The sequence below is a fragment of the Pleurodeles waltl genome, chromosome 1_2 (genome assembly GCF_031143425.1).
Source record: "Pleurodeles waltl isolate 20211129_DDA chromosome 1_2, aPleWal1.hap1.20221129, whole genome shotgun sequence".
NCBI lineage: Eukaryota > Metazoa > Chordata > Amphibia > Caudata > Salamandridae > Pleurodeles > Pleurodeles waltl.
In genome coordinates this window covers 491,099,767-491,124,436 of record NC_090437.1, presented here as the reverse complement: position 1 = coordinate 491,124,436, position 24,670 = coordinate 491,099,767, and the positions used below count along the sequence as shown (strand labels likewise).

At 44.3% G+C, this 24,670-nt stretch overlaps 1 protein-coding gene across 3 annotated transcripts in view; it reads left to right on the top strand.

The window, feature by feature from the left end:
* ARHGEF38 (Rho guanine nucleotide exchange factor 38) overlaps positions 1 to 24,670 on the top strand; it is a 215,098-nt gene that overhangs the window by 85,803 nt on the left and 104,625 nt on the right. For all 3 annotated transcript variants that reach the window (XM_069241343.1, XM_069241361.1, XM_069241352.1), the window contains exons 2-4: positions 2,365 to 2,552; positions 3,590 to 3,713; positions 20,802 to 20,949. In XM_069241343.1, the coding sequence (XP_069097444.1) occupies positions 2,365 to 2,552; positions 3,590 to 3,713; positions 20,802 to 20,949 (460 nt within the window). The remainder of the gene's footprint in view (positions 1 to 2,364; positions 2,553 to 3,589; positions 3,714 to 20,801; positions 20,950 to 24,670) is intronic.

Sequence of the window (24,670 nt, the reverse complement as noted above, 5' to 3'; positions counted from 1 at the left end):
ATATTCTCGCCTCTGAATTTTATATGTACAGTATTACTTTGTGTGCTAGAAACACAGAACTTTTTCTTGTAAGTAAATGCACGGCTGGACATTGATTTATTGACTCCTAGTATATATTTAATTGAGTCCTATTATATACTTCAGTGAGTTATGAGCGTCATCTGCCCATCATCTTCATGAGTACACCTTGGATTGCTTGACTTCATCACCAGAGAGTCAAATGCTAAGGGTTGAGCTTGTTCTTCGGTTTTGGGCTCAACAGTGGAGTAAAGCCCCAGGGCACCAGTGGTAAAAGGCTCAGATTGTTATATTCTGAGCCCAATGGTTCCTGTCTGCCTTTGAGGCTCACAAAATAGTTCTCACAGTTAAGAAAGGAAGGGTCCTCGGTTTTTCATATGAGTGATGGGCTGCTCTCCATGGTGGCGCTGCTATTAGCCCTGTTTATCAGCCAACAGCACTGTCCAATAGGGCCGTGTTTCATGTAGGAAATGGAACACAAATTCTCTCCAACGTTGCTGCCTGTGGCAGAAAAACAAGACTAGCTGTGGGACACTCTTCTGACATTTGGTGATTTGGCAGCTAACCCTGTAGATTTCTGTGGAATACCACACAAAGGGTTCTTATATATTTGAGGCCCGCTGATCTACTAAACAGAAATCTTTAAAAGTTTTAAAAACATCTGTTTTTTGCGTACTTTCTATACATTTTAAAGTTTTGTAATTTACTGGAAAACATTTTTGTTGCGAACAAGTGTTACTACGGTGCATATTTTGAATGTTGCATTTGTCTCGTCTTCTGAATTTCTTTTTAACAACCGGATTGCTTTATCCCCCTCCACTTTCAAATGGGAGAAGCAAAACTGCAATTCCCAGGATTTAAGAGTGGCTAAGGGTGGAAATTCCCTAATGGAACGAATACGGCCAGTTTAAGACCCGGTGTTTTTAAAAACTGTTCACAACTTTAAAGGCGTTCTGTGAACAAAATATTTCAAACCCGAACAATTCTTAAAGTATCTGACATTGAGGCCTGCTGTTTCCAGAAGTATTTAAGCATGGGCCGCTGACAATACTAATAGGAAGTGTATTAGCAATTCAGTGATTATTTGCAACAGGCAGGACCTGTAGGATGCATTGACTTTAAGATGTCAGATAGAATTACAGATTACTCTGTCGCCAAAAAAATCTCCTTTCCAATCAAGGGCTTCAATTCTACTATTCCTGTTTGTTTTTCATGTGTTTTTTAGACTGACTGATCTGAAATAATACTTCGGCTCCCAGAATGCACTAGTTTGTTAAATGGATGCACAGGACTTCAAATCAAGCGCCTCGATGTGCTGGTGACGCTAGTAATCCTGTCTATGAGCAAGTTAACACTAGTGAAGACTTAAAGAAGTCCGTGCCCATCCCACGTTTGAAAGAGTAGTTAATTAGTAATACTTTTCGTCATTTATTAACTCTCTCATTGCAGATTGTTTAATCCCAGATGATCTTCAAAGTTGCTTTGTCGGACCGCTGGTGATAGTATCATCCGTGGGTATTCTGTCAGGTGCTGCAGAGAGATGGATGGGAGGTCCCAGGCTGGACTGTGACCTCCCAAAGCCTCAATGCTGTTGTCATAATCTTCCAGCTGATTTTCCTTATGTCTTCAATGGCCTTTTGGTATTATACTATAACGTGCTTGCAAAATATACTTCCATCAGTCTACGCTCTCGGGTGTTATTTATCTTTGTTCCTGACATGTTGACTTGCTCTTCTGGAGGTCATGTAACCAATAATCCACCTTAAACTCTCGTCCATGGCGGTAGCTGCTATACAGTATTTATACATTAATTATGAATTCTTCATCTGTGCATTGTGGATCGAATGGGAAGCTGGGCTGGACGTGATGGTCAGAGCAGGATTCACCAATTAGCAGGTTGATTTCTCAATCTGGAATACACGATAAAGCATATTAAAAAATAATAACCTCACAGCATGATAGGCTATGACTAAAGGAACAACAGGCATGGAAAGTGCAGTTTTCCCACTTTAAAAGTCCCTCTTCTAAATATTATTTTTTTCTATCCAATCAGCTGTCATTTCATTTAGAAGGGGCTCCTTCACGCCTTGAACATGACTCCTGCACACACTAAAATACTAAAAGTAGCTCTGAGGACTAATGCATTCAGTACTGAGAGCAGGAAATAGAATCTCATTCAGTCAGCTCAGACCCAGGCTATCATTTAGTTGGGTAATTCTATTACAGCGCTTTGAGGTGTGGTTGATGATGCCGCTAGCCGCATATAAGCACCCGGTTATATTCTAATGTGTGAAACCGTCATGTAATCCCGTAAGAACTCATCATCTTTACTTTTTTTGTTTACAGAAAAGATGGCACCACAGACTGGATCCTCGGCGCCCACAACGCCGACTCACGAACCGGAAGAAGTTCTGCAGAGGATGATGGCTAAGAGGTTAAAGATCATCGGGGAATTGATGCAGACAGAGAAGGACTATCTGACGGATCTGGAATACTGCATTAAGGAAGTGGTTCAGCCCCTAAGAAGCAAGCAGGTAAGAGGCCGAGGATTTAATGCAAGAGAGGCCGCAACTCAAGCTTCTCTTCGCATCTTCCACAGGCATCTGAAGTCCTTCCTGGTTACTTAACTTTTCTAGACATAGGTTACATATGAGTGGCTTTCTTTTGCCAGGATTTAGGCCAGAGTTGTCTGACGTTAGTGCCATTTAGATCATTGCAGCACATTCATTTCATTAGGGATATCCTGGAAATCTGGCATGGATTCAGCCCTCCTTGACCTACCTTGGACACCCCTAGTTAAGGCGCCTCTCCCTTTCAGTACCCAGGGGCCCTATGTCTATACAAGTGGTTTAAAAATCGTACATTGATGGTTAAGGAGACACCTGTCCGTATGTTTGGTTCTAGAGCAAACTGACAAACCTGAGATATTAAAGATGGTCTTTGCTTGCATTCAAAAAGTGGGAACCCAGCAGCTCACTATACCTTGGTACCCTCTGCAGGCACCATACACTACTGGATTGGACCTCACAAGGGGCACGTCTTTGCCTGCATAAGTAAGAGTGGGTTTGTTAAAGTCAAAGAAGACAACTCCTTTCCTGTTCCATCATAGTGGCCTCCTCTGGTCCGCAAGGCAGTCTGTAAATGCAGGGTGCTGGTGAAATTGCATCCAGTAGATAATCAAAATGTTCAGAGGACCGGAGTAATAATAATTAGTATTCTTTATGTAGCGTGTTCTTCAGTTTAGCTGGTTTATAAGCGCAGGCTACAGGCACTCCTTTTTATCAAAAAGATTAGGCTGAGTGGTCCTGCAGGGATTTAAACCCAATTGCAGTGTGTAACTTCGGGTTTCACACTGCAATTAATGCATTACTCCCTGGAGTTACTTTGCTAGTGGAGGAGCATTGCCAAGACAAAATGTGTATTTTTCTGCCCAAGACTCTTACCCCAGTTTTGGGCCCGGCAAATGTTGCTTATGTATAATGTGGACTAACCGACTGTAGTATCTGTTCTGCAGGAAGGGGCAAGCACCTGCTGGCGCTGTTATTTCAACTCCATATTTTTGTTTCCTCAGGCCGAGGGACTTGACGTGGATGTTCTGTTCAGCAACATTGAGTCTGTGCACCAAATCTCGGCTAAACTACTTTCGCTACTTGAAGAAGCCACTGCAGACATGGAACCAGAAATGCAAGTCATTGGTAAGAAAGAATGGCATTCTTGACTTTGGTTCTAAAATGTCATATGCAGGGCACAAGTCTTAAAAAAGTGGCGGGACTAACCAAGCTGGGCAGTATGCATGTGACATCAAAGTGAATGACATCACAGCACGTGACATCGTACATGGCATCACAGGAAGTGACACCACAGGAAGTGGCCTCACAACCCATGACCTCACAGGAAGTGACATCACAAGGTGTGACACCTCATACATATGTTTAGCAGATCTATATTAAGCACATTTGAGCACATATAACAAATTATAAATTGAGTCTGGGTTGTGGCAAAAATGTGATGCAACCCTGATGCAAAATCTGGGCCTCAACTTTTACATATATTTTTTAAAACCTCTGCCACAAAAAAAAAAGTTGGCAACAAGAAGAAACGTTACAGTTAATCTGTTCTGCTTAATTGATTACAAAGTCTGTAATTGAAAATATCTTATGTGCTTAAGGCACTCGTGGAAGAGATCTTTGTGTGCTCGTTAACTCTCAGAGAATAATAATAATAATGGCAAGATAACTCTGGATGCTAGCACATTTGCTGGAGAGGTCTGTATCTTGTCTGGTACCAGTTTTGAATCAAAGTAGCATAGATCGTTAATATGTCTACTGCAAAGCACATAATGTAACCTGCAGATTACATTTTTATTTTATGTAAGTAGGTAAGTCGGTTATTGCTTAACACAGAGATCCATTTGTTACTTGCAGTTCATAAGTTGTAGTCATTCTAACATAGCACAGTTAGCTATGAAGCACATGTGACTCCTACACCTTGTAATACTTACTGTCACACATTCTCTACATTGATTTACACACATATGATTTATTGTCAAATTATAATGTGTATGTGTGATGTAAAGCTCTCCAACACCTTGCATTTGGATGAGTAGCACTATAAAACAAATAAAACCAAATAGTGATATTTAAATATTTGTGTAAATACTAGGGCAGACCAACACATCTGACATTCTCAGTGCATGCATATCTCTTTTTTACAGGGACTGAACAAAGACAAAAGCATAGCTTTCTTAAGTACCTGTGAAGTAACAACAAGCTGCCTGCCTTTTTTTTCCCTGTACTGCATTTGCATCTAGGTAGTAGGCCCCGGATAGGTGCCAGCCAGCCAGCATACAAAAGGCGGCTTGATTTCCTCTTAACGTCAGCCTTTGTTTTGGGCCCAGGTGGAATTTAATATAACAAAGTTCCCTCTCCTGCATGTTGCTGCTGCAAACGAAAGCAGACAAGGTGCAGGCACTGCTGAATGTGTCCTGTGTCTGAAAATTACACTGGGACCAATTCAGCATGTTTCATTGAGGCCCTACGTCTTGGTAGGGGGACGGCATCCAGCCTGTAAAAAGAATGGGTAGACCCGATCTACCCATGTGTACCCCCGACTTGTACCCTGGTCATATGAAATATTACCAGTTAAGCCATGATCGCCATCTAAAAACCATCTATACAAAGCTTGCAATCGTGAGACTTAGTCATTCGGAGGGAAAATACAAAAAAACAAATGCTGATCTCAAAAATCTTGCTCAAGCAATGGTTTGTAGGAATGCACATAAAGGGCTCTTTTTTTACCTTCTTCATCCGAGAAAAAAAGCAGAGCAGTGGTGAAGTGAAGATGTTGGTGAAAGGAGTAGGAACAGATGCTGCAAGGTGCATTTGGTCTGTCGCCCTGTTGCAGCCTTAACGTCTACCTCTTTAGTGTTGTCCTGACTGAGGAGGACACTGACTTGTCCATGGGCTCTCTTTGCTTGAGGGAACATTAGGGCATGAAGTATCAAAGGTTTTTCCCCATTTAGTGCATATGTGGAAAAGCATTGATAGGGAAGTGCCACAGTGCCTACACTGCACAGCAGCAATCATCTATCCAATGTCGATCTTCAAGGACTCTGAGAGACCGAAAATGGCTGCTTCTCCTGCCTCAGTCTGTGCTGGTGTAGGTAAACTGGGATCACAAAATCAGTCTGGGAATGCTTGCAACACTAACCTGCTTGCTGGTAAAAGTACTTGAACGGAGATGTTATTGGAAGATTTTCTTTTATTGAGTAATGGACGCTATGATCAAGGTATTCACAAGGTTTCTTGTTGGTGACCTTATTCCGTGATGGGACCTTCAGCTGTCTTCTTTCAGTTTTACATGATTCACCCCTCAGTAAAGAAGTCAGAGTATCAGGAAAAATATTTTACGCTGTTTACTAACCAGTGTCCAACATCATGACAATATGCTCAGGGTATTATTTGGAGTCTTTTAATCTCTGCTGGCTTTTACCATGAAACAACCACATAATGTCTACAATATCATACATGTTTCCCCATCATGCAGGGAGCACTTTCCTCTAGCTGCAGCCCTTAGTTTGGGTTGCATAGGTACTTGTGCCTGGCTTAAAGCAGTGGTGCTGTCTTTTGTGCCTGTTGTCAGATACTTCTAGCCTCGGGTCTGCTTGGCTCCTTCAGGGACGTCAGTCTGCGTTTTCCCTGCCAGCGTGACCAGCAGTGGTGTAGATGACTTCCGCAAGATGTTCAGGATACAGTCTCCTGAGGCTCTAGGACTGATGCCTTCATACGCTGGTGCTGCAGAATCCTCTCCTTTGGTGTGGCAGTTTTCCAGTCTCCTTCCATCTCCTAAGGTGTGCATCCTCTGACTGTCTATGACCTTCTGGTATTGTGCAGAGGCAAAAACCTCTGGGACGGGACCCTTCTCTCTCATGAGTCATTGTAAAACAACTTGCACACGTCATTGTTTGCACTTCTAGGTCTCCTCCCCTAAACCCCGGTTCTTGGGAATACCTACATTTGTTGTGTTGAAACAAGCCCTCTGCACTCCAGAAGGTAAAGGAGGGAGATACAAAATCCATACTAGATATGGTTTAGTCGGAAACGCCACATCCCCATATTTCAGTCAACACTCCCCACCATCCGAAGTTGGACTATGAGGCGGGTTTTCACTCTAAGACAAGTACTGCCAAAATAGGCACAAATGTCATATTTTGTAGAACGTGTACATACAGGTATTGTCTGCCAAATTATAGGTTTTAAGAGTAGCTATGCAGTAGGATCTCAAGCAGATCTTATACTTGAAAGTCTGTTACCATATTGGGAACACAATTCCTCCTCTTCAGCAAATGCATGTATGTGCATATTAAAAGATTGTGCTGCTATAAACGTGTGGTGAATGACCTTGGTGACAAGACCGCTTACCACTTCAATGATTAGTTTGTTGTAGTCTTTGGTTATTGGGAGGAGACCTGTGCTTTTGCTGAAAATTATGCGCCAAATGTACTCTGTACATGTTATCGGTATTTTAGCTCCCAATACCGTTTTCGCTCCTTATGTGGTGACAGAGCACTAATAATTTCTAAACTCTTTTATTTAAAATAAAGAGATTTTTATAGCCAGCCGCTGATCAAAAAATGAAAGTTTTGAAATGCACTGACTAGGGAAAGCTATACACAAGGAACATATGGTGGTGAAAAATGGTGGAATGAAACAAAAGAATAAACATGTTTTACACTTTTAATTAAAAACGTGTTGACAATTATTAGCACCTTTTCACTTCAAAGAGAATGCATCCCCTAAATTTCACAGTAGATATACAGCTAAGCACTGGATGCACAGAGGACCAGTGCTTACAGTAAAACAGTGTCTATCTGATACATTAGGTATGCCCAGGCAGAAAAAGTGTAAATCCTGTGACCGAAAAAGTAACAGCAGTTTCGAGAATATTGATTATTTTTTCTGGTGTCAGTAATCATTAGCTAAGTTCTTATGACAATAAATAGGAACATTGAATGTGATGCTTTTCTAGTATGCCATGGTGCTGCTAACATATTCTAGGGTGTTGCTTGATATGATCACCGCTGGATCACTGGATGATTAGCTAATAGCTTTGTCAATGGTGGACCATCAGTGCAGATACTGGGGCTCGACGCCCATTTTTTTCCAGTGCATAAGTGTCTGTGCTGACAGACTCTCATCATGTCAGGGTCAGGCAGCCAAGCGCTAATTCTAGGTGCATGGCAGCCTGATCTAAGGTTTCTTGGGCTGAAGACCTCACAGCCCTGAGGGAAGTGACATCCTCAGCCCGGAAGAGACCTGTGATGATCCTCCTGCTGATGATGAGAGGGAGCATTACTAATAGGTAGCCAGGGGCTGAAACGTAAACCACCCAAAAGTGTCCAGAGCTATCTGCAAGGCCTCACACACACCTTTTGTCAACTCATCACATACGGGGTGAGATCAGCAGGTCTCACTGACTTCATCCCTCCTTGTGACAAGTGAGGAAAGATCCTCCTTTCATTGGCCGACGCTTAACAAGGTTAACCATTTAGAGGAGGCTGTGGGAGTTTCCTGTTCATGCGGCCTGGATGATCTCTTCAGCTGTATCCCGGGCCGTTGTTCTTCTTCCTCCCACCACCCTTTGGCCCACAAGAAGATGCTCCATTAAAAGTTTGGGTGCATCTGTCTGTACATTTGCACGCATGTGCTGTGCTTGTGAAAGGGTGGTGTGGGTATTTGCATACATATGTGCTTGTGGATGGGTGACAGTTAATATGTCCGCATGTGTTATGAAATCCCCTAACCCCCACATATTTTAAAATTAAAAGCCACCACTGGACTTTGTGCTGTTAACCTATGCCAGTGTGCTGTTCACATATGTGCGGATGCTGCCTATTGTCGAGTTTTGTTGCTTCACTATGTCAAGATTGTTTCCATGTGTCAGGGATTCTGCTCCGATGTGCACAAATTATTCTTATGCACCATTGCTGATTTTTTTTTTTTTGTCAGGGCTGGCATGCTCAAATATCGTAGGATACTGTCATGTCTTTGAACTGTTGTCATGTGCCAGGGTACAGCATGTGGGGAAATATTTTTGTCCTAGTGCTTTCTTCCCCGACCTGCATGTGGATTGTGTACCGAGCGAGTCAGTACTGCCATTCTTTAATTTGGTGGGTTTTCCTAATTTGTTCTGGTTGTTAGTGGGGAAGGTGGGTGGTGTTTGAGTTGATGTAGCTTTAGGAATGCTGGAATGGTGTGAGGGAGAATGCGGAATGTGTTAAGTAGAGGAATGTCTCACATGGGCTGGAAAGTAGAGTTTGAAGTGAGTTTGAACGAGCTGGTAGTTGAGGAGGTACTACTGATCTCGAAAGACTTTACCTTTGTGCCCTTTTTGTTTGGAGCTTTTAAATTGAGTCTTACTTGGGACCCGTCTTTTTTTCTGCGGTTGATTCCTCATTGTGTCGTGCTGCTTTCATGGATACCCCGGCCACAAAAAACCCTTACATAACACCCAGAAGTACCCAGTCAGAGAAGCAGTATCCATCTAGAGCATCTGGCTCAAGTGTTACATGCTAACTCTGGCTTCGGTTCCTGACAGAAACCTTGGATTTTGCATGTTGAAAAGCCCACGGCAGAATGGGCTCACATTAGTGGCAGACAGGACTCGCATCATAATATAACATGTAGAATTATAGATGGTTACATGTGGGGAATTGGGATGTTTCTCACTCAGAGGTTCTGACTGGCCAGAAGTAGGCAGCAAGAGGCCCATATATCATTTTGCTGTCCCTGTTTGCCATTACTGCTGTGCCTGGTTATTTCGGTCGCAAATGTGTGACGCAAATTCTAGGAATAAATTAACTGCGCACTTCTTAGCAAAGCGTACATTTTGTCAGATAACTGCAGCCATGGCCATGAGGTCCCAGGAGACTTTTCTTGTTGACGTGACTGCCGCGGAGCAGAGGGCAGATTATTGAAGTCTTGAAGCGTCGTGAACGTCTTTCCTTCGGGATTTGGGTGCAACAGATTTCATTTGTATGCACACAGCGAGTAGAGTTTGAGGTCTCGTGTCATGACCTTTATCGCACATCACGTATAACGCAGCTGACAACCGTAGCCACACAGGGAGCGCAGAGGTGCATTCCCATAGAAACCGAATATCTTCAAGAACGGCCCAGTGGCGCGAGCTTGGAAGCATTAATATCGCGCAGAGGGGAGCAGTGTGTGGCGAGGCGCATCTATTTATTACTCAGCTCCGTGTGTCCCTAGCTCGCGTGACTGTAATAATCTCACGTGGGACTTCGATGCTTATTGTTTTAGGGCGAAGTGACGACTGCTACACAGTGACGAACCATATTTTGAAAAGGAAGAGGCGACTTATATTAGCTGTGTGCGCGATGGGGAGAGAAATGAAGGAGACGAGTCAGTTTGCTGTGTATGACCTGATGTGGCTCTGATGACCTAAATTCAATATCCGTGGGGTCATTAACTCTAGTTCGTTTTACATTTAGGGAACTGCACACAGTAGAACGTGCGTGGAACAAAAGCATGTAACGTCTATACACCTAGCCACCAGCAAGCTATGGAACACTTGGAATAGAAACGTTTTTGTTTTAATAATAATGGAATTATAAGGAAGGAATCAAAGAAGAGGGCAAGGCGGAGAGGACCCGAATATCTCCTCACATTACTAACGAGGACTATTTTGAATCCAATACATTTTCCATGGATGTAACATTTTCTTTACGAGGGGCTAAATAAAGGCTGCATAACCAGTACTAAATGCGTGGCTGTGTGGAAAACGGCATAGACCCAATTTTCTTTTTTTGCAGCAGCAGCAGTCAGAACCCCTTTCAGAGGTACATGGGAAGCATGAGCTACTAAGCCCAAACATGGGGGGGAGAGGGTTTATTCCAGGATGCAGCCTACTAAGAATCCTGAGCAACTGACCCAAATAAACCTTCAGCACTTGGCTCTCAGCTGTAGAGCGCATCGAGCAGTCAAAAGTTTTTTTTTTTCTTTTCTTTTAAAGGGAGGTTGCCACGGAGTTAAGGGATGAACACAGGCTCACAACTTAAAATACATTGAGCAACAGCAATAAATGGTTGTCCAGTCAAATACTTGCTTTTATCAAAATAGGAGTAATTATATACAAACACAAAGTACATCACAAACAATGCACCCAGTGCTGAGGTCCAGGCACTAGTGTTTTATATAGGTTGGTCCCTGAGTTCCACTCCCCTCTCATAGTGGAATTGGTTAGTCCCCATTCACTCTAGGTGATATTCAGATTAAGCCCCATTAGTAGCCCGAGTCCCACTCCAACTCCTTATTAAAGAAAAAAGTGTTCCAATGCTGAAGCGCTATCTGGCAGGCAAGCTTCCCTGAGGCTGTTTGGCCCATAAATCAGTCTTACCCTCACCAGCAGGATCTGAGTGACAGGAGACTCTGAGCGCCCACTCTTCATGGGTGCTGAAGCTTCAGCAGCTGCCTCCGGTAAGTCTTTCCGAGGCGGGCCGGGTGGGGTTGAAGTCAGATGTCTTTGAGTTCCTCAAATGCAGTCCTGTAGTGGCAGCAGCAGCCTGGTGGTACTCGATGCTCCTCTTTTCTGCTAAGTTTATTGGGAAGGGTGGGTGCTTGACGGTCGTGGCACTGGTCCTTAGTTGCGGCTTGGGCTTGTTCGAGTCACAGTGGCTGCCTCCATCCTCCAGTGGAGGTCTTGACCAGACCACACCCCTTGTCTTGCCCCTGTGGGCCCCCTCTGCATATGGGGTCACTGTTCCTCCTCTTTGGAGTGGCTGTGGCCTGTTAAGCACAGCAGCAATTTTTGCTCCAGCCCCAACTGACAAATGGGTCACAGAATTGATACCCTCACATGGACAACGATCCACTCAATGCAGCAACGGTCACTGCTTATTTCCCTGCAGCCCTTCTCTGGCATTACGGGGTCACAGACTTTTCCCTTCGCATGGCAATGACGCGATCGTTGCAGCAGTTATCCCCTTGCTCCCTCCAAAGAGCTCCTTTCCCCTCACAGGGCACACTGATCTGGGCACACAGGCAGGCAGTGGTGTTCCAGGCTCCAAAGGCAGGTGGTCTATGGATTCCCTGGGTTATGTCCCTTCATCTAGCTGGGAGACTAGCAGGCCTTGGCCAACCCCACTCTTGGACATAGGCAGAAGGCTTGCAGAGCTTCTCCCTCTGGCACAGCCTGACTGGGTGCTTGACAGTTGACAATTTTTGGGGTCTGTAGCTTCCCTTCTTATAGTTGATTTCCAGACACCAAATGTGATTCTGTGTCTTAGAAAGTTATGTTGGGGTCTGCTTCCTTTTGAAGTGACCTCTCCCCTGCCCTTTCTCCAGAAAGCAGTCTTCACAGCAGGAACGACTTCAATTCTGACAGCCCCACAACACAGGCCATGGGAGTGACTAGAGGTTCACACCTGGATGTCAGCGTAGTGATATGTGTATTTAAAGGTTACTTTTGGGCATCTGCCCTACTCTTTATGATTTTCTTATCAGCTCAATCTCCTTCCTGAGATGTGCCCAGGACCCTTTCCAGTGACCTCTCTCTGAATAAAAAAAACAGCCTTTTAAGTGTTCTGAAGAGCCTGGTACTCCCTTCCTCCAGTGTGTCCTCCTCAGCTTACAGGCATGCAGCAATCCACATATCTGTCTGGGGGCGATTCCTCTACTTCCTCTCCTCAATGTCCCTCCAGTCCGCCTGGATCTCCCAAAATGAAACCCAGAGTCTTCCATGTATTGTGCCCTTCACAGGCACACTTATAACCAGCACATGCATATGGCATACATGCACTACATCCTTCATGTATTATACCATTCATAGGCACACATACACCCAGCACATGCATATAATATACTCACGCTATATAGCACTTCATTATACCTGTATTGTACTGTTAACAGACACACATACACTCAGCACATGTGTATCACATCACATTACACTGCGCAGCACTCCACACCAAACTGATGTAGGCCAAAGTGAATTAAGCATACAACAGCAGAACTATAAATGAGTCTGTAGGCCTCACTACAGTGACACAGGTAAAAAGGCCTGTCCACAACTACTGATCACTACACAGTATGCTGCCACCACCGTGCGCATGATGCTTAACTCATGGTAAAGGCAGTAGCCTTTCCCCACTATGAAGGCAGCGTTTTGGATGCCACTCCCAGTCCAAAAAGACTGCAATCCTTGAGGTGAGCGTAGGTCATGGCGCACATGCATGATCTGTGTTTGCCCATCACAACAAAAATCCGCACTGGGGATCCTGACATCCTTACAGTTGGGGCACTCAGGACAAAAATACATGTCCATCACCATGCAAGGGACTCTTCCATCCCAACAAGGGCCTTCAACCAGCATTGCCAAATACCAGGGCTTCCTAGTCTTGATTCCATAGCAGACATATATGCACATGTATACTGTTGCATGAATGCCATTAAAGGAAGCATAAAACAATAAATGATTTCAATGAAGCGAAAGCTTATTAAAAGGAATATAACAAAAATGATCTTATTAGAGAAAAGAAAACATTATTAACCAAAACAATGTGATGTTACTCTGAAGAAAGTCTGTGATCTCCGAAGCACATTGGATATAATATTATCATAATTAAATAGATGAGTTGTTGAAAAACTAATAAGTATGGGATTGAACAGAAAGGTAACTGATTTAGATATTAAATTTAATAATATCTTGTGCAGCAGTTTAAAGTATGACAAGGAAAATAGATACTGAGAGGCCCTTGGGCCACAGTTACTTTGGCTGATCTTTATGATATCAACCTTTCCCTGAATGTGGTGTTAGAAATATCTCTATCTTTTTCATCTCTGCTCTCTCCCTTTGACAGTTTTCCTATCATTGTCATTCTCCTTCTTTCTCCTTTGACTTGTTCTGGGTCAAAGTCTGATGTGAAGTAAGTCCTCGGTCCCCAAAAATTAGTGCCAGGGCCAATCACTTGCACAAATATGGCTGGTTTATAGATACGGAATCAAGGACAATGCCTTCTAAAACACACATGGGAGGCATGGAGTTTGAAAATCCATGACACTACTTCTTCAAAGAAGTGCTGCATCTGTCCTCTTCATCCGTCTAGAGCTTGGTAGCCACAGTACTTTTACTCCCAGTTCTTCATTGCCTTAATTTAATGTGCAGAGTATATAAAATGTGTATAAAGTCGGGTTGAATCTATAAAGTTGACAGTGTACAGATGCATTTTTTAATGGGTTAGATACACCTTTTATTGGAATCCTGGTACAGGCCGCCTTCCCCTCGTGTACCTTGATGGAAGGCTCCCTACCAGCTGTTCATTTTTTTATCAGGGATTGCGGATATGGTAAAAAGAATGTCATTACCATTAGCTATATAGAAATGTGTGTCAAAGGGCACATATTTGGCTACACACTGGAAATCTGCGTGGCTGTTTCAAAGGAGTAGGGTCTTGAAGGTATTTTCTGGCTGCAACTAATGTTTGGACCTCGACTGGTCTGAGGGGAGAGGGAGTATGTAAGTCTTAGCATTACATATGCAAGGCGATCGGTGAAGAGTTGCCAATTTTAAATGTGTAATGATTAGCTTTTCAGGGGCTTTGAACCATGAGAGCCTATATTATGAGTTTCAGTAGAGAATGCAGGCAAAATGCAGTGAGCTACTTTACATGTTAAGAGAAACCTCTAAAATCTATGTTCATTCCCATAAATTAACTTTGTGTGTGGACTTTATAGACCTGACTAGCTAGAAAGTAACAGAGAAAAGTGCAAGGAATCGGAGAACAGGGATTGTGTATGTCACGACACAGTGAACAGAAATATTGTCTGACATACATTTAGTGGCCTAAATATAATTTATCCCATTTGTTGTTATCTTTATATGACTAACTTCATTGAAGAAGTCCTTGATCTGGGAAATTGAACTGACCTGGGGGAAGAAGGCGAGCTGCACATCTTCTTCATTCACGAATGGAATGCTTAAAGCCTGTGTACAACCTGAGTCCATATATTGGAGTACACCCGCCTCTCCTGTGGGAGATAGCCTGTGCACCGGTCGTTGATATTTTGCCAATGATAATTAAGATGTGATATTCTGGTACCATGCCAAGGGAACAATTGAAGATTACATACAAAAGTGAGGGCAAGGGGATCGAGTTTTAGGTTGTGGCGGTGGGTAGCCTCCATATTGATGTTTTATCTGATTCTCATTGAAGAGATTAATTTTAAGTTCCTCTCTGAACTGCAGGATGATGATGATGTAAGAGTGATGGCAGGGGAGTACATAGCTGCACTTTTTTCGTTTGTTGCATTTGTTTATTTTTGAGCATGGTCAGCTTATGGCTGTTTATTTTGCACTGGCCTTGAGAGGTGGTGAGTTTCTTGCTCTGGTAAGTGGGCGCTCTACTCAATACTGCATTATTCTTTGTGTGGCATGTCTTGAAGATGCTGCAAGCCGTAAGGAGAACTCATGCAGGTCAGTCAGTGGTTGGATTATATGGTTGAAATTCTTAAACCCTTTTAAGAGCTTGTTGACATGTAGTGGATCTTCTAATGCTGGTAGGCATAATGGTGCCACCCCCCCTAAGGGAGAGGTGAGGTCTCCTGATCATTGTTGTGACTTCTTTTTACAGTACGTGGAGCTTAATCCTCTGGAGAGCCAACAGTAGATACCAGGTAGTTTGGAATTTCAGAGTGATTTGGGTGCTGAAGAATGGATGTCACTGCCAAGGAAGAAGCATTGTGTTGGCTTTTGCTGTACTGATCTATTTCAGGATTTCAACTTTCTTTGCATCATTAGGATATGAAAAGGGCTTTTGATTAGATTGGGTTCAGTTTCAGGGATGTGTTTGACTTCCTGGGGTGAGTGAAACACCTTTCATTAGTCAGTGGATCTAACTGTAGAGAAGACGTCAGGTACAGTTGGGTGTCTTCAACATATTGGTAGTTTTAAAGAAGTTGACTGTCCTTGGTCTTGGAAATTAACTGTCCTGCAGATTATGTAAAGCTGCACATCTTCTGGCTGTGGAAACAGAATATGTACCTCGTGTAAACAACCTGTGTCTCTATATAGGGGTAAATCCACGTCTTCTGTATGAGACCTCAAATTCCTGCCAGTCAACATAGAGAAGGATGGTCCGTGAAAGATGGTGGAGTGAGATGTTTACCCAGTTACAACCCTTCCTGTCCAATTAGGTCCACATTTATTATTATGTATAATAACAAACTGCACACTTTTCTTCAGGGAGAAAGTAAGACTGTTTTCTTTCTTAAATTGTCAATTCTTCTACTACACGTTGTCCTTTATGTAACCTGCTATACATAGTTATTTCCTTTAAATAGATATGTAAGTATACAATTATTTTATGGTTTACTGATGGCTCCCACAATTGTTCTGATTTCAGGAGTGTGGTGCATTGAGGTTTTTACTGCAGTTTCTGGACAACCAATAAAAACAAAAACGAATGTAGTCCTAAATGGATTACCCTAGTCAGCTAAAACTCCTGAGTAACTTCATTTACTTTGCCTCCCACCCTTCATCCCAGTATGAGGTGGTGTAGCATGATGTTCATGTGGGTTCACCACAGTTTCCTCACATCAGCCTTCTTGTAATCATACTGCAAGAAATGTGATGCTTTGTCATTAAAAAATTCACAAAACTGAAATTGGAAGTGAACTGTGCAGGTATTTCAGAATATATCCGAAATAGAAAAGGACAAATGAAGCATATTTTATGGTAATTCTGAAGTGTGGTGGAAACAAATTTTAATACCATCAAAACAAATCCGTACACTAGGTGATGACGTTTCTATACATTGTTTGCGTGATGTATACTTTTATCAAAACTGTATGTCTGTGCAAATGTAATAGTCATTGCAATTGAAGATATGTTGACTGTAATGACAGTACACTACCAGAGCATGCATACTTCACTTTTCCCCACTCCACTCTACTCTGCACCACTCCACACCACTGCAGTCTACTCTGCACTGTACTGTGCACCACTCCACTGTGTCACTTCACCCAACACCTCTCTACACTACACCACTCTACTCTATACCAATGCAGTCTACCCCACACAACTCCATGCACCACTGCACCTTTCACCACTGCACTCTACACCCCTCCACTCTGGCCCACACCTCTCTGCCAATCTACTCCGCAACACTGCACTTTATGCCAATGCACTATATTCTATATCACTCCAACCTAAGCAGTGCACTCTATGCCAAACCACTCTACGCTACTCTAATGTGCACTGCACTCTACACAACTCTACCCACTGTACTCTTCTGTGCACCACTCCACTCTATTCTGAAACAACCTACTCTGCACCACTACACTCCACTCTGCATCACTGCACTCTATGCCAAACCACTGCACTCTTTGCCACTGCACTCTATTCTGCACCTCTGCTCTCTACTCTGCATCACTGCACTCCACACCAATGCACTCTACACCACTTTACTCAAAACCAATGCACTCTAGGCCATTATACTCTATGACTGCACTCTAGGCCTCTCTCTTCTACTCTGCAGCACTGTACTCTACGCCATTTCTCTACATCACTCTACTCTGCAACACTGTATGCCACTGCATTCCACGCCAATCCACTCTATGCACTCGATTCCACTGAACTCTACTTTGCACCACTCTACTCTATCCCACCCTACACCAATGCACTCTACGCCCCTACACTCTACGCTACTACACTCTGCATCACTGTTCTCTATGCTAATGCACTCTACACATCTTTACTCTACATCACTCTTCTCTGCACCACTGTATTCCACTCCAATCCACTCTATGCACTCTATTCCACTGCACTCTACTTTGTACCACTCTACTCTATCCCACCCTACATCAATGCACTCTACGCCACTACACTCTATGCTACTACACTCCGCATCACTCTTCTCTATGCTAATGCACTCTACACATCTTTACTCAAAAACCATTGCACTCTAGGCCACTGTACTCTCGGCCATTGTACTGTATGTCACTGCACTCTACGGCACTCTCTTCTGCTCTGCAGCATGTTCTCTACATCTCTCTACTTTGCACCACTCTACGCCTCTGCACTCCACACCAGTGCACTCTGTGCCACTTTACACCACTGCCCTCTGACATCTGCTCTGCAACACTGCTGTCTTCTACTGCACTCTACACCACACTGCTCTACTCTACACCTCTCTACCCTAGCCCACGCTATGACAATACACTTTATGCCACTACACTTTGCATCACTGCACTTTATGCCACTGCACTTTACCCTACATCACTCCACTTTACATCACTTCAGATGCCACTCTTCTCTGCAACATTGCACTCTTCCCCCCCATTGAGCTCTACACCACTCCTCTCTGTACCACTGCACACTATGGCACTGCACTCTACTCCAATCTACACACTCTGGGACTCTACAGCACACTATGCCAATGCACTGTACACCACTACACCCTAAACCACTCTACTCTGCGTCACTCCACTTTACCCCACTGTACTCTATGCAAATCCACTTTAAGCCACTCTGATCTACTCTGCACGACTGCACTGTATGACACTGCACTCTACTCTGAAACAATCTACTCTGTGCCACTCTACTCCACTCTGCACTAATCCACTCCATGCCACTCCATTCAGTCTACCCACTCTGTTCTACGCTGCTGCACTCTATGCCACTGCACTCAACGCCAATCCACTCGACACCAGTTTACTCAAAACCAGTACACTGAACGCTACTGCACTCTATTCTTATCTACTCTGCACTACTGCACTGTATGCCACTAAACTCTACTCTGGAACACTCTATACCACTGCACTATATGCCACTCACCATCATTGCACCTTAAGCCACTCTACTCTGCACCACTTTACACCACTGCAGTCTACATCCATGCCCACTATGCCACTCTACTCTGCACCACTCAACTCCACGCTATTCTACTGCTCTCTGCCAGTGCACTCTATTCCATTGTACTTTGCGCCAGTGCTAGTGCACTCTACACCAATGCATTCTAAGCCTCTGCACTCTTTTCCACCACACTGTATTCCACTATACTCTACACCACAGTAATCTACTGTGCACCACTACACTCTATTACACTGTACTCTATGCCACTTGACTCTACACTGCTCTACTCTGCACCACTCTACTTTATGCCAGTGCACTTTACCTTACTCTACTATGCACCACTGCACTACTTGCCACTGCACTTTACACCACTCAAGTTTAAGCCACTCCACTATACTCTGCACTACTCCACTCTATGCCATTGTGCTCTACAACACTGCAGTCTATGCCACTGCACTCTACATCACTAATCTATGCCACTGCACTCTACTCTGCACCACTCCACTCTTTGCCACTTCACTCTACTCTGAAAAAATCTCCATGCAACTGCAATCTATGCCACTGTGTTCTAAGGCACTATTATTCCACTCTACTCTGCACTACTCTACTCCATGCCACAGCGCTGTGCACCACTCTAGATCACTGCACTCTATGCCAACTAGTCAATGCCACTAAACTCTTCAACACTGTAAGCAACTGCATGCTATACCACTGCACCCTACGCCGCTCTACACCATTTCGATTTACGTCACTGCATTATAAACCACTCTATTCTACTCTGCATCACTGTACTCTATTCACTGCTCTCTGAACCACTCTACTCTGCACCACCCTACTCCACTTTACAACACTCTACTCCATGCCACTCTCCTTTACCCCACCATCTTTAAGCCATGCTGAACAGCACCCACGCTGGTGTACAACATGGCTGAAACATACGGGCAAAGTCAACAGCTCTTGCATAGGCGAGGCCTATTGGCTTTCACAGTACTTGTTTTTCCAAAGCAGGCATGCTTCATTAGGTCGAGCATAGCAGCGCGCATGCGCTGCTTTTCTGACGTGTTGGTATGTATCTGGGCTTTTAACCACGCCCATAACTATCTCTCGTTCAAAAATCCTTTGATGACACTGGTAAATGCTTTATGTTTGTCCCTTCTTGGGGAGGTTTTGTTACCACCTTGGCTATCGCCCGTTACAAGGCTAATTGCACTTTTGCCGATACGTTTGACTGCGAGGAAACTTCTTTTTCCTTTTGTGTGCTGCTTCACGCTGATGCCGTGGTGCCTTGAATCGGGTCGCTTATGTGAAACTGTAAACTGTATTACTTTTCATTTTCAATTTATGTGGCAAGAAAAGACCAGTTAGGAGTTTACAATGCTAATAGCTGTAACTCGAGCAAATGCGAGACCCATTGAATTGCAAATGCTGGTTTTTATTCCACAGGCACTTGTTTCTCAGAAGCTAAAAAAATTGTTATCTAACTGAAGTGGTTAGCTTTGTTTGAACACTATGGGGGTCATTCCGACCCTGGCGGTAATTACCGCCAGGGCTGGGGTCCGTGGGAGCACCGCCAACAGGCTGGCGGTGCTCCGTTGGGCATTCTGACCGCGGCGGTACAGCCGCGGTCAGAAACGGAAAGTCGGCGGTGTACCGCCGACTTTCCGCTGCCCATGGGAATCCTCCATGGCGGCGCAGCTTGCTGCGCCGCCATGGGGGATTCCGACCCCCTCACCGCCATCCTGTTCCTGGCGGTTTCAACCGCCAGGAACAGGATGGCGGTGAGGGGTGTCGTGGGGCCCCTGGAGGCCCCTGCAGTGCCCATGCCAATGGCATGGGCACTGCAGGGGCCCCCGTAAGAGGGCCCCACTTTGAATTTCAGTGTCTGCTTAGCAGACACTGAAATTCGCGACGGGTGCCACTGCACCCGTCGCACACCTTCCACTCCGCCGGCTCCATTCGGAGCCGGCTTCATCGTAGAAGGGTGTTTCCCACTGGGCTGGCGGGCGGCCTTTTGGCGGTCGCCCACCAGCCCAGTGGGAAACCCAGAATGACCGCTGCGGTCTTTTGACCGCGGTACGGTCTTCTGGCGGTTCCCGCTTGGCGGGCAAAGCTCGGAATGACCCCCTATGTGCTAAACTCTGTCCTCGGCAAGCACTATGGAGTGCTTATCAAAAGGCAACATGCAGAAATAACCGCAGCAAAATAACTACCTCTTGCCTCATCCTCCCTTCATCCCAGGCAGTGTATTTCTGCCTCCACCGAATGTGTCTCATTGCTGTTTTAAAGTACACTTAAGTTCTATTGTACAAGCTAGTATTGTAGCGTGCCACTGTTAATTTGATTGACGTTGTGAATGCTAAAATGGCTGTTCTGTACGACGGTGCACTCATCCAACCATTATCCTTGACTTTTATCAGGAGACCTGTTCTTGCGCATCAAAGGCCCGCTGGAGGACGTATATAAAGTCTACTGTTACCACCATGATGACGCGCACTCTGTCTTGGAGTCCTACGAAAAGGACCAGGAACTCAAGCAGCTTTTGAGAAACTGCATTTTGTCCTTAAAGTAAGATCTTTGCAACTGCACTTTTTTCTTTCAAAATGTATGCATCTTCAATAGACAAGTGGCAAACCTAACTTCTTTTGTGCAGATGTTAAACGAAGTGGCGCTTTTTTTTATTCAGGTTTGCAGCAGCAGGCTTGTTGGCAGCCTTAACCAGTGGCGTAACAAAGGCCCCCGCGGTAAAGGGGGTGCTCCAGGGGGACCTCTCAGGCCAGCATGCGTGGCCCGTCCTTTAGGGCAGAGGGGTCACGCCCCCCGCCTTTTGCCCTCATGAAGAGTGTCTGTCAGGCTGAACAAAGATCAGCCTGACAGACACTCTTCATTTTCAGCTCAGGCAGCCAGGAGCAGACATGAGCGATTTGCGCAGACTCATAGCTGCCTGAGCTGAACTTGCTGGGCTGAGGAAGTCACAGCTCCTATGGGCGTGACCTTCTCGGCTCAGCAAAGGTGCCTCAAGGCCCTCCCCTGGATGACGAGGAAAGCGTCACCCATTGACTTCGACCTGGGCGCTTCAAGTTTAAGCCCTGAAGCACCCAGGGCAAGTGCCAATCAATGACACTTCCTCACAGAGTGGAGTGGGGTCAGCAGTCTCACTGACCCCATCCCATTCTGTGACAAGGCTGGGACTGCTGCCTTCCCTCATTGGCTGACCCAAGGTCAGCTAATGAGGGAAGGCAGCAGTCCCAACCCTCCTGGGACCTCCGAGGCTGTGTGCGTGTGATGTTTTAAAATGAATGTGTGATGCGTGCGTGCATGTTTGAATGTTATGAGTGTTGTTAATGGATGTGCGTGCGTGTGTGAAAGAATGAGTGTGTGTGTGTGTGTGTGTGTGTTTCCCGTCCCCCTTCCTCCTAAAGCTGCCGGCCGCAACCTCAGGCCAGTACCCTGGCCTGCGAGCTCCTGACTGAGTTCAGAGGTGGGCCTCTCCGTGTACTTTGCAGGGGAGCCCCCTCTGGTTTCGTTTGCCACTGGCCTTAACCCACGCTGCCTTTTGTGAATGGGGAAAAAACTTGCGAAGTCTGCGAGCCATAATTAGCGTACATGCGTGTTGGGGAGGGATGGAGCCTGACAAGGCAAAAATAGCACGAGAAGCTTCACCTTCATTACCATTAAATAGAGGAGAGAAATCTAACAGCCTGAAGTAGAAAAGGTAACAAGCTTAGCTGGGGGTAAACAAAAGGTCCACACTTGCGCGCGGCTCATGCTGCTATGCCCGCAGAATATCAATCCGCCCTATTGAAGCTCAGGACCTAGTGAGGGAAAATGGGGATGTGCAGCCTTTTCGTCCGCCTCCGCTGCTCCCTCAGGGCCCAAATGAACCGTATGCAGAGCAATTAGACTACTACATCTAGCAGCCTGGCCGCCTTGTAGTGTAAATTGCAATTAGACTGACCTGCTGGTCTCCCTGTGGCTGCGTTTTTCCAGCTGCGCAGGCCAGTTATTTCGATCTCAGGCACGCTTGACATTTACAGCAGAGCAAGGATGCTGGCCTAAGGCTTTTTACTTTCGTAACTGGACTTTGTTTAACCTATTTTGTGTGTGTGTATGTATGTATGTATGTATAAATAGACAGATATAGTCTATAAAATATTTGGAAAAATGTTGAATTTAAAGAGGAAGTAAAATACTCGAGAAGAAATGTGTATTTAAAAGTCAACCTATATACTTTGATTGTTCTATTGTATGCCAGCTAAATATGAAAATGTACCTTATAGCAACTTCTGTCCTGCTTGCACGCTTTCCATTTCGGTGCCTTTCAAGAGCAAAGATTGGGGGCGGTGACCGGTTTTTGTTTTCTCTCGAGTCCATGTGTCACATTTCACACTGAGCCATTTTCTCTCTCTCTTCCTTCGACCTTGGCAGGTGACCTCAGTTTTGCCACAGAATGCGTCTCTCAGGATCCAGAGTTTAGTAGGGGCATAGCTCGTCCTCCTAGATGAGGCTGAGGTGACATAGTGTGTGGGGTGTAAGTGGACCAGCCAAAGAAGCGTCAGGTCTAACCCAGTTCTGAGGTGTGGCTCTGGGTTGGCCCTTCTTCAGTGGGTCGGCCGAGCCATTTTAGAGCAGAGCCCAGGGTCTGCGGCACTATTTTCTCTCTAATTCAGTTTTGGAAAGACAGGCATTTGGCACCCATCTACACTAAGGATTGCTGGCGAGTATGTGAAACAAATGCATAAACCAACTTCAGAGCGTGTGTTTTTCCTTTAACTTATTCCATTAAAATTCCAGTTTGAAGCCAGAGCAGGAGGGTGAAGATGTGTCTACAGACCGAAGATGTATTTCACAGATGTGCTCAAACTCAATGGGATTTTTGACCTCATTAGTTTGTTGTTTTAGTTGTTTCCTTTAAGATGCTGAGCTTCTCCTGAAATATTTTTCTTGAAACCGAGGAGGCCATTTATATTAATATACAAATGGTGTGACTTATCTTAGTAGTATGGAAAACAACATAGATGCATTTTAATCTCTGGTTTGCTGGATTGCTTAGCATGTTATTTCTGTTTTTATACTTGTATGCTTCTTCTCTTTTAGAATTAATAATATAAATGTGCCTTAATATTGCATCTAGAAAATGTTCTCTATCACGTCAGATTGATTTGATACATGTCTTGTATGCCAGTTTCATTTACCACTATAGCTCTTGAAAGACACAGAAGCATAAAGTTTTGTTCTTTTGGCTTTTAGCTGGAGCTAATGTCCATTGGCTGAATAGTTAGCACTGTAACAGGGAAATAGGGGGTTCAAACCTTGACTTCCCTAATTTCCCAAACTGTGAGATCTTGGACAGACCACTTTCCTTTTTAGCATATGGAACTCCGAGATGACTTGCAACGTCCTTATCATGTCCGACAGGGAAAACTTTATTCCTGATTATACATGGTCACACCATCACCTTTCCCACAAACATCTACATACTTGGTGCGTAGCTTTTTCATAAGAAAGAATAAGCATGTTTGGAAACAGGAAGAATAAAAGTAGAATCGTAGGAACAAAATCAAACACATCAAAAACACTGTTATATATTTGTTGCAAAAAGATATTTTAACCAGTTTGATAAGTCAGTTTTTTTTAAACACAACAAATTATGTAATCTTACAGAAACATGAAAAAGAATGATTTTGACTATAGTTTTTCATTTTTTGTGTATCCTGTATGTTTTGAGTATCAATGGGTGGTTGAGCTAAGAATGACTAATTTTGACAAGATTTTTTAACAAGCTTGCTGTACTTCTTAATTATCCATAAAAACTATTTTCATAGAGAAAATAAAATGTACCTGAGGGTAGTCTTTTTCAGGCCTTGCCTAAGACAGTGCGTGTGCTGTCTGTTGTAAGACACTTTATCTTATAATGCGTGCTTAGAGCCCACCCATTATTAACTGCTGGCATGCTTCATTGGCATTGATATTTGCTTTCTTCTTATGTGTAAGCTATGTGGGCTTTCCTCCTTCTTCTTGTGTTCTCCCATCCCTGGAGCATGGATTCAATACTGAGGGCCTGATTTAGAGTTTGGCGGAGGGGATTACTGTGTCAAAAATGTGACAGATATCCCGTCTGCCATCTATGGAACTTGTAATTCGGTGGTCGGGATGTCCGTCACATTTGTGGCAGAGTAACCCCTCTACCAAACTCTAAATCAGGCCCTATGTCTTTCCGCTGTTGGCTTTTTCAGTCACTGCTTATTTCTTTTTGTTTAAGCCCTCCACAAGAGTGCATATGATTTCC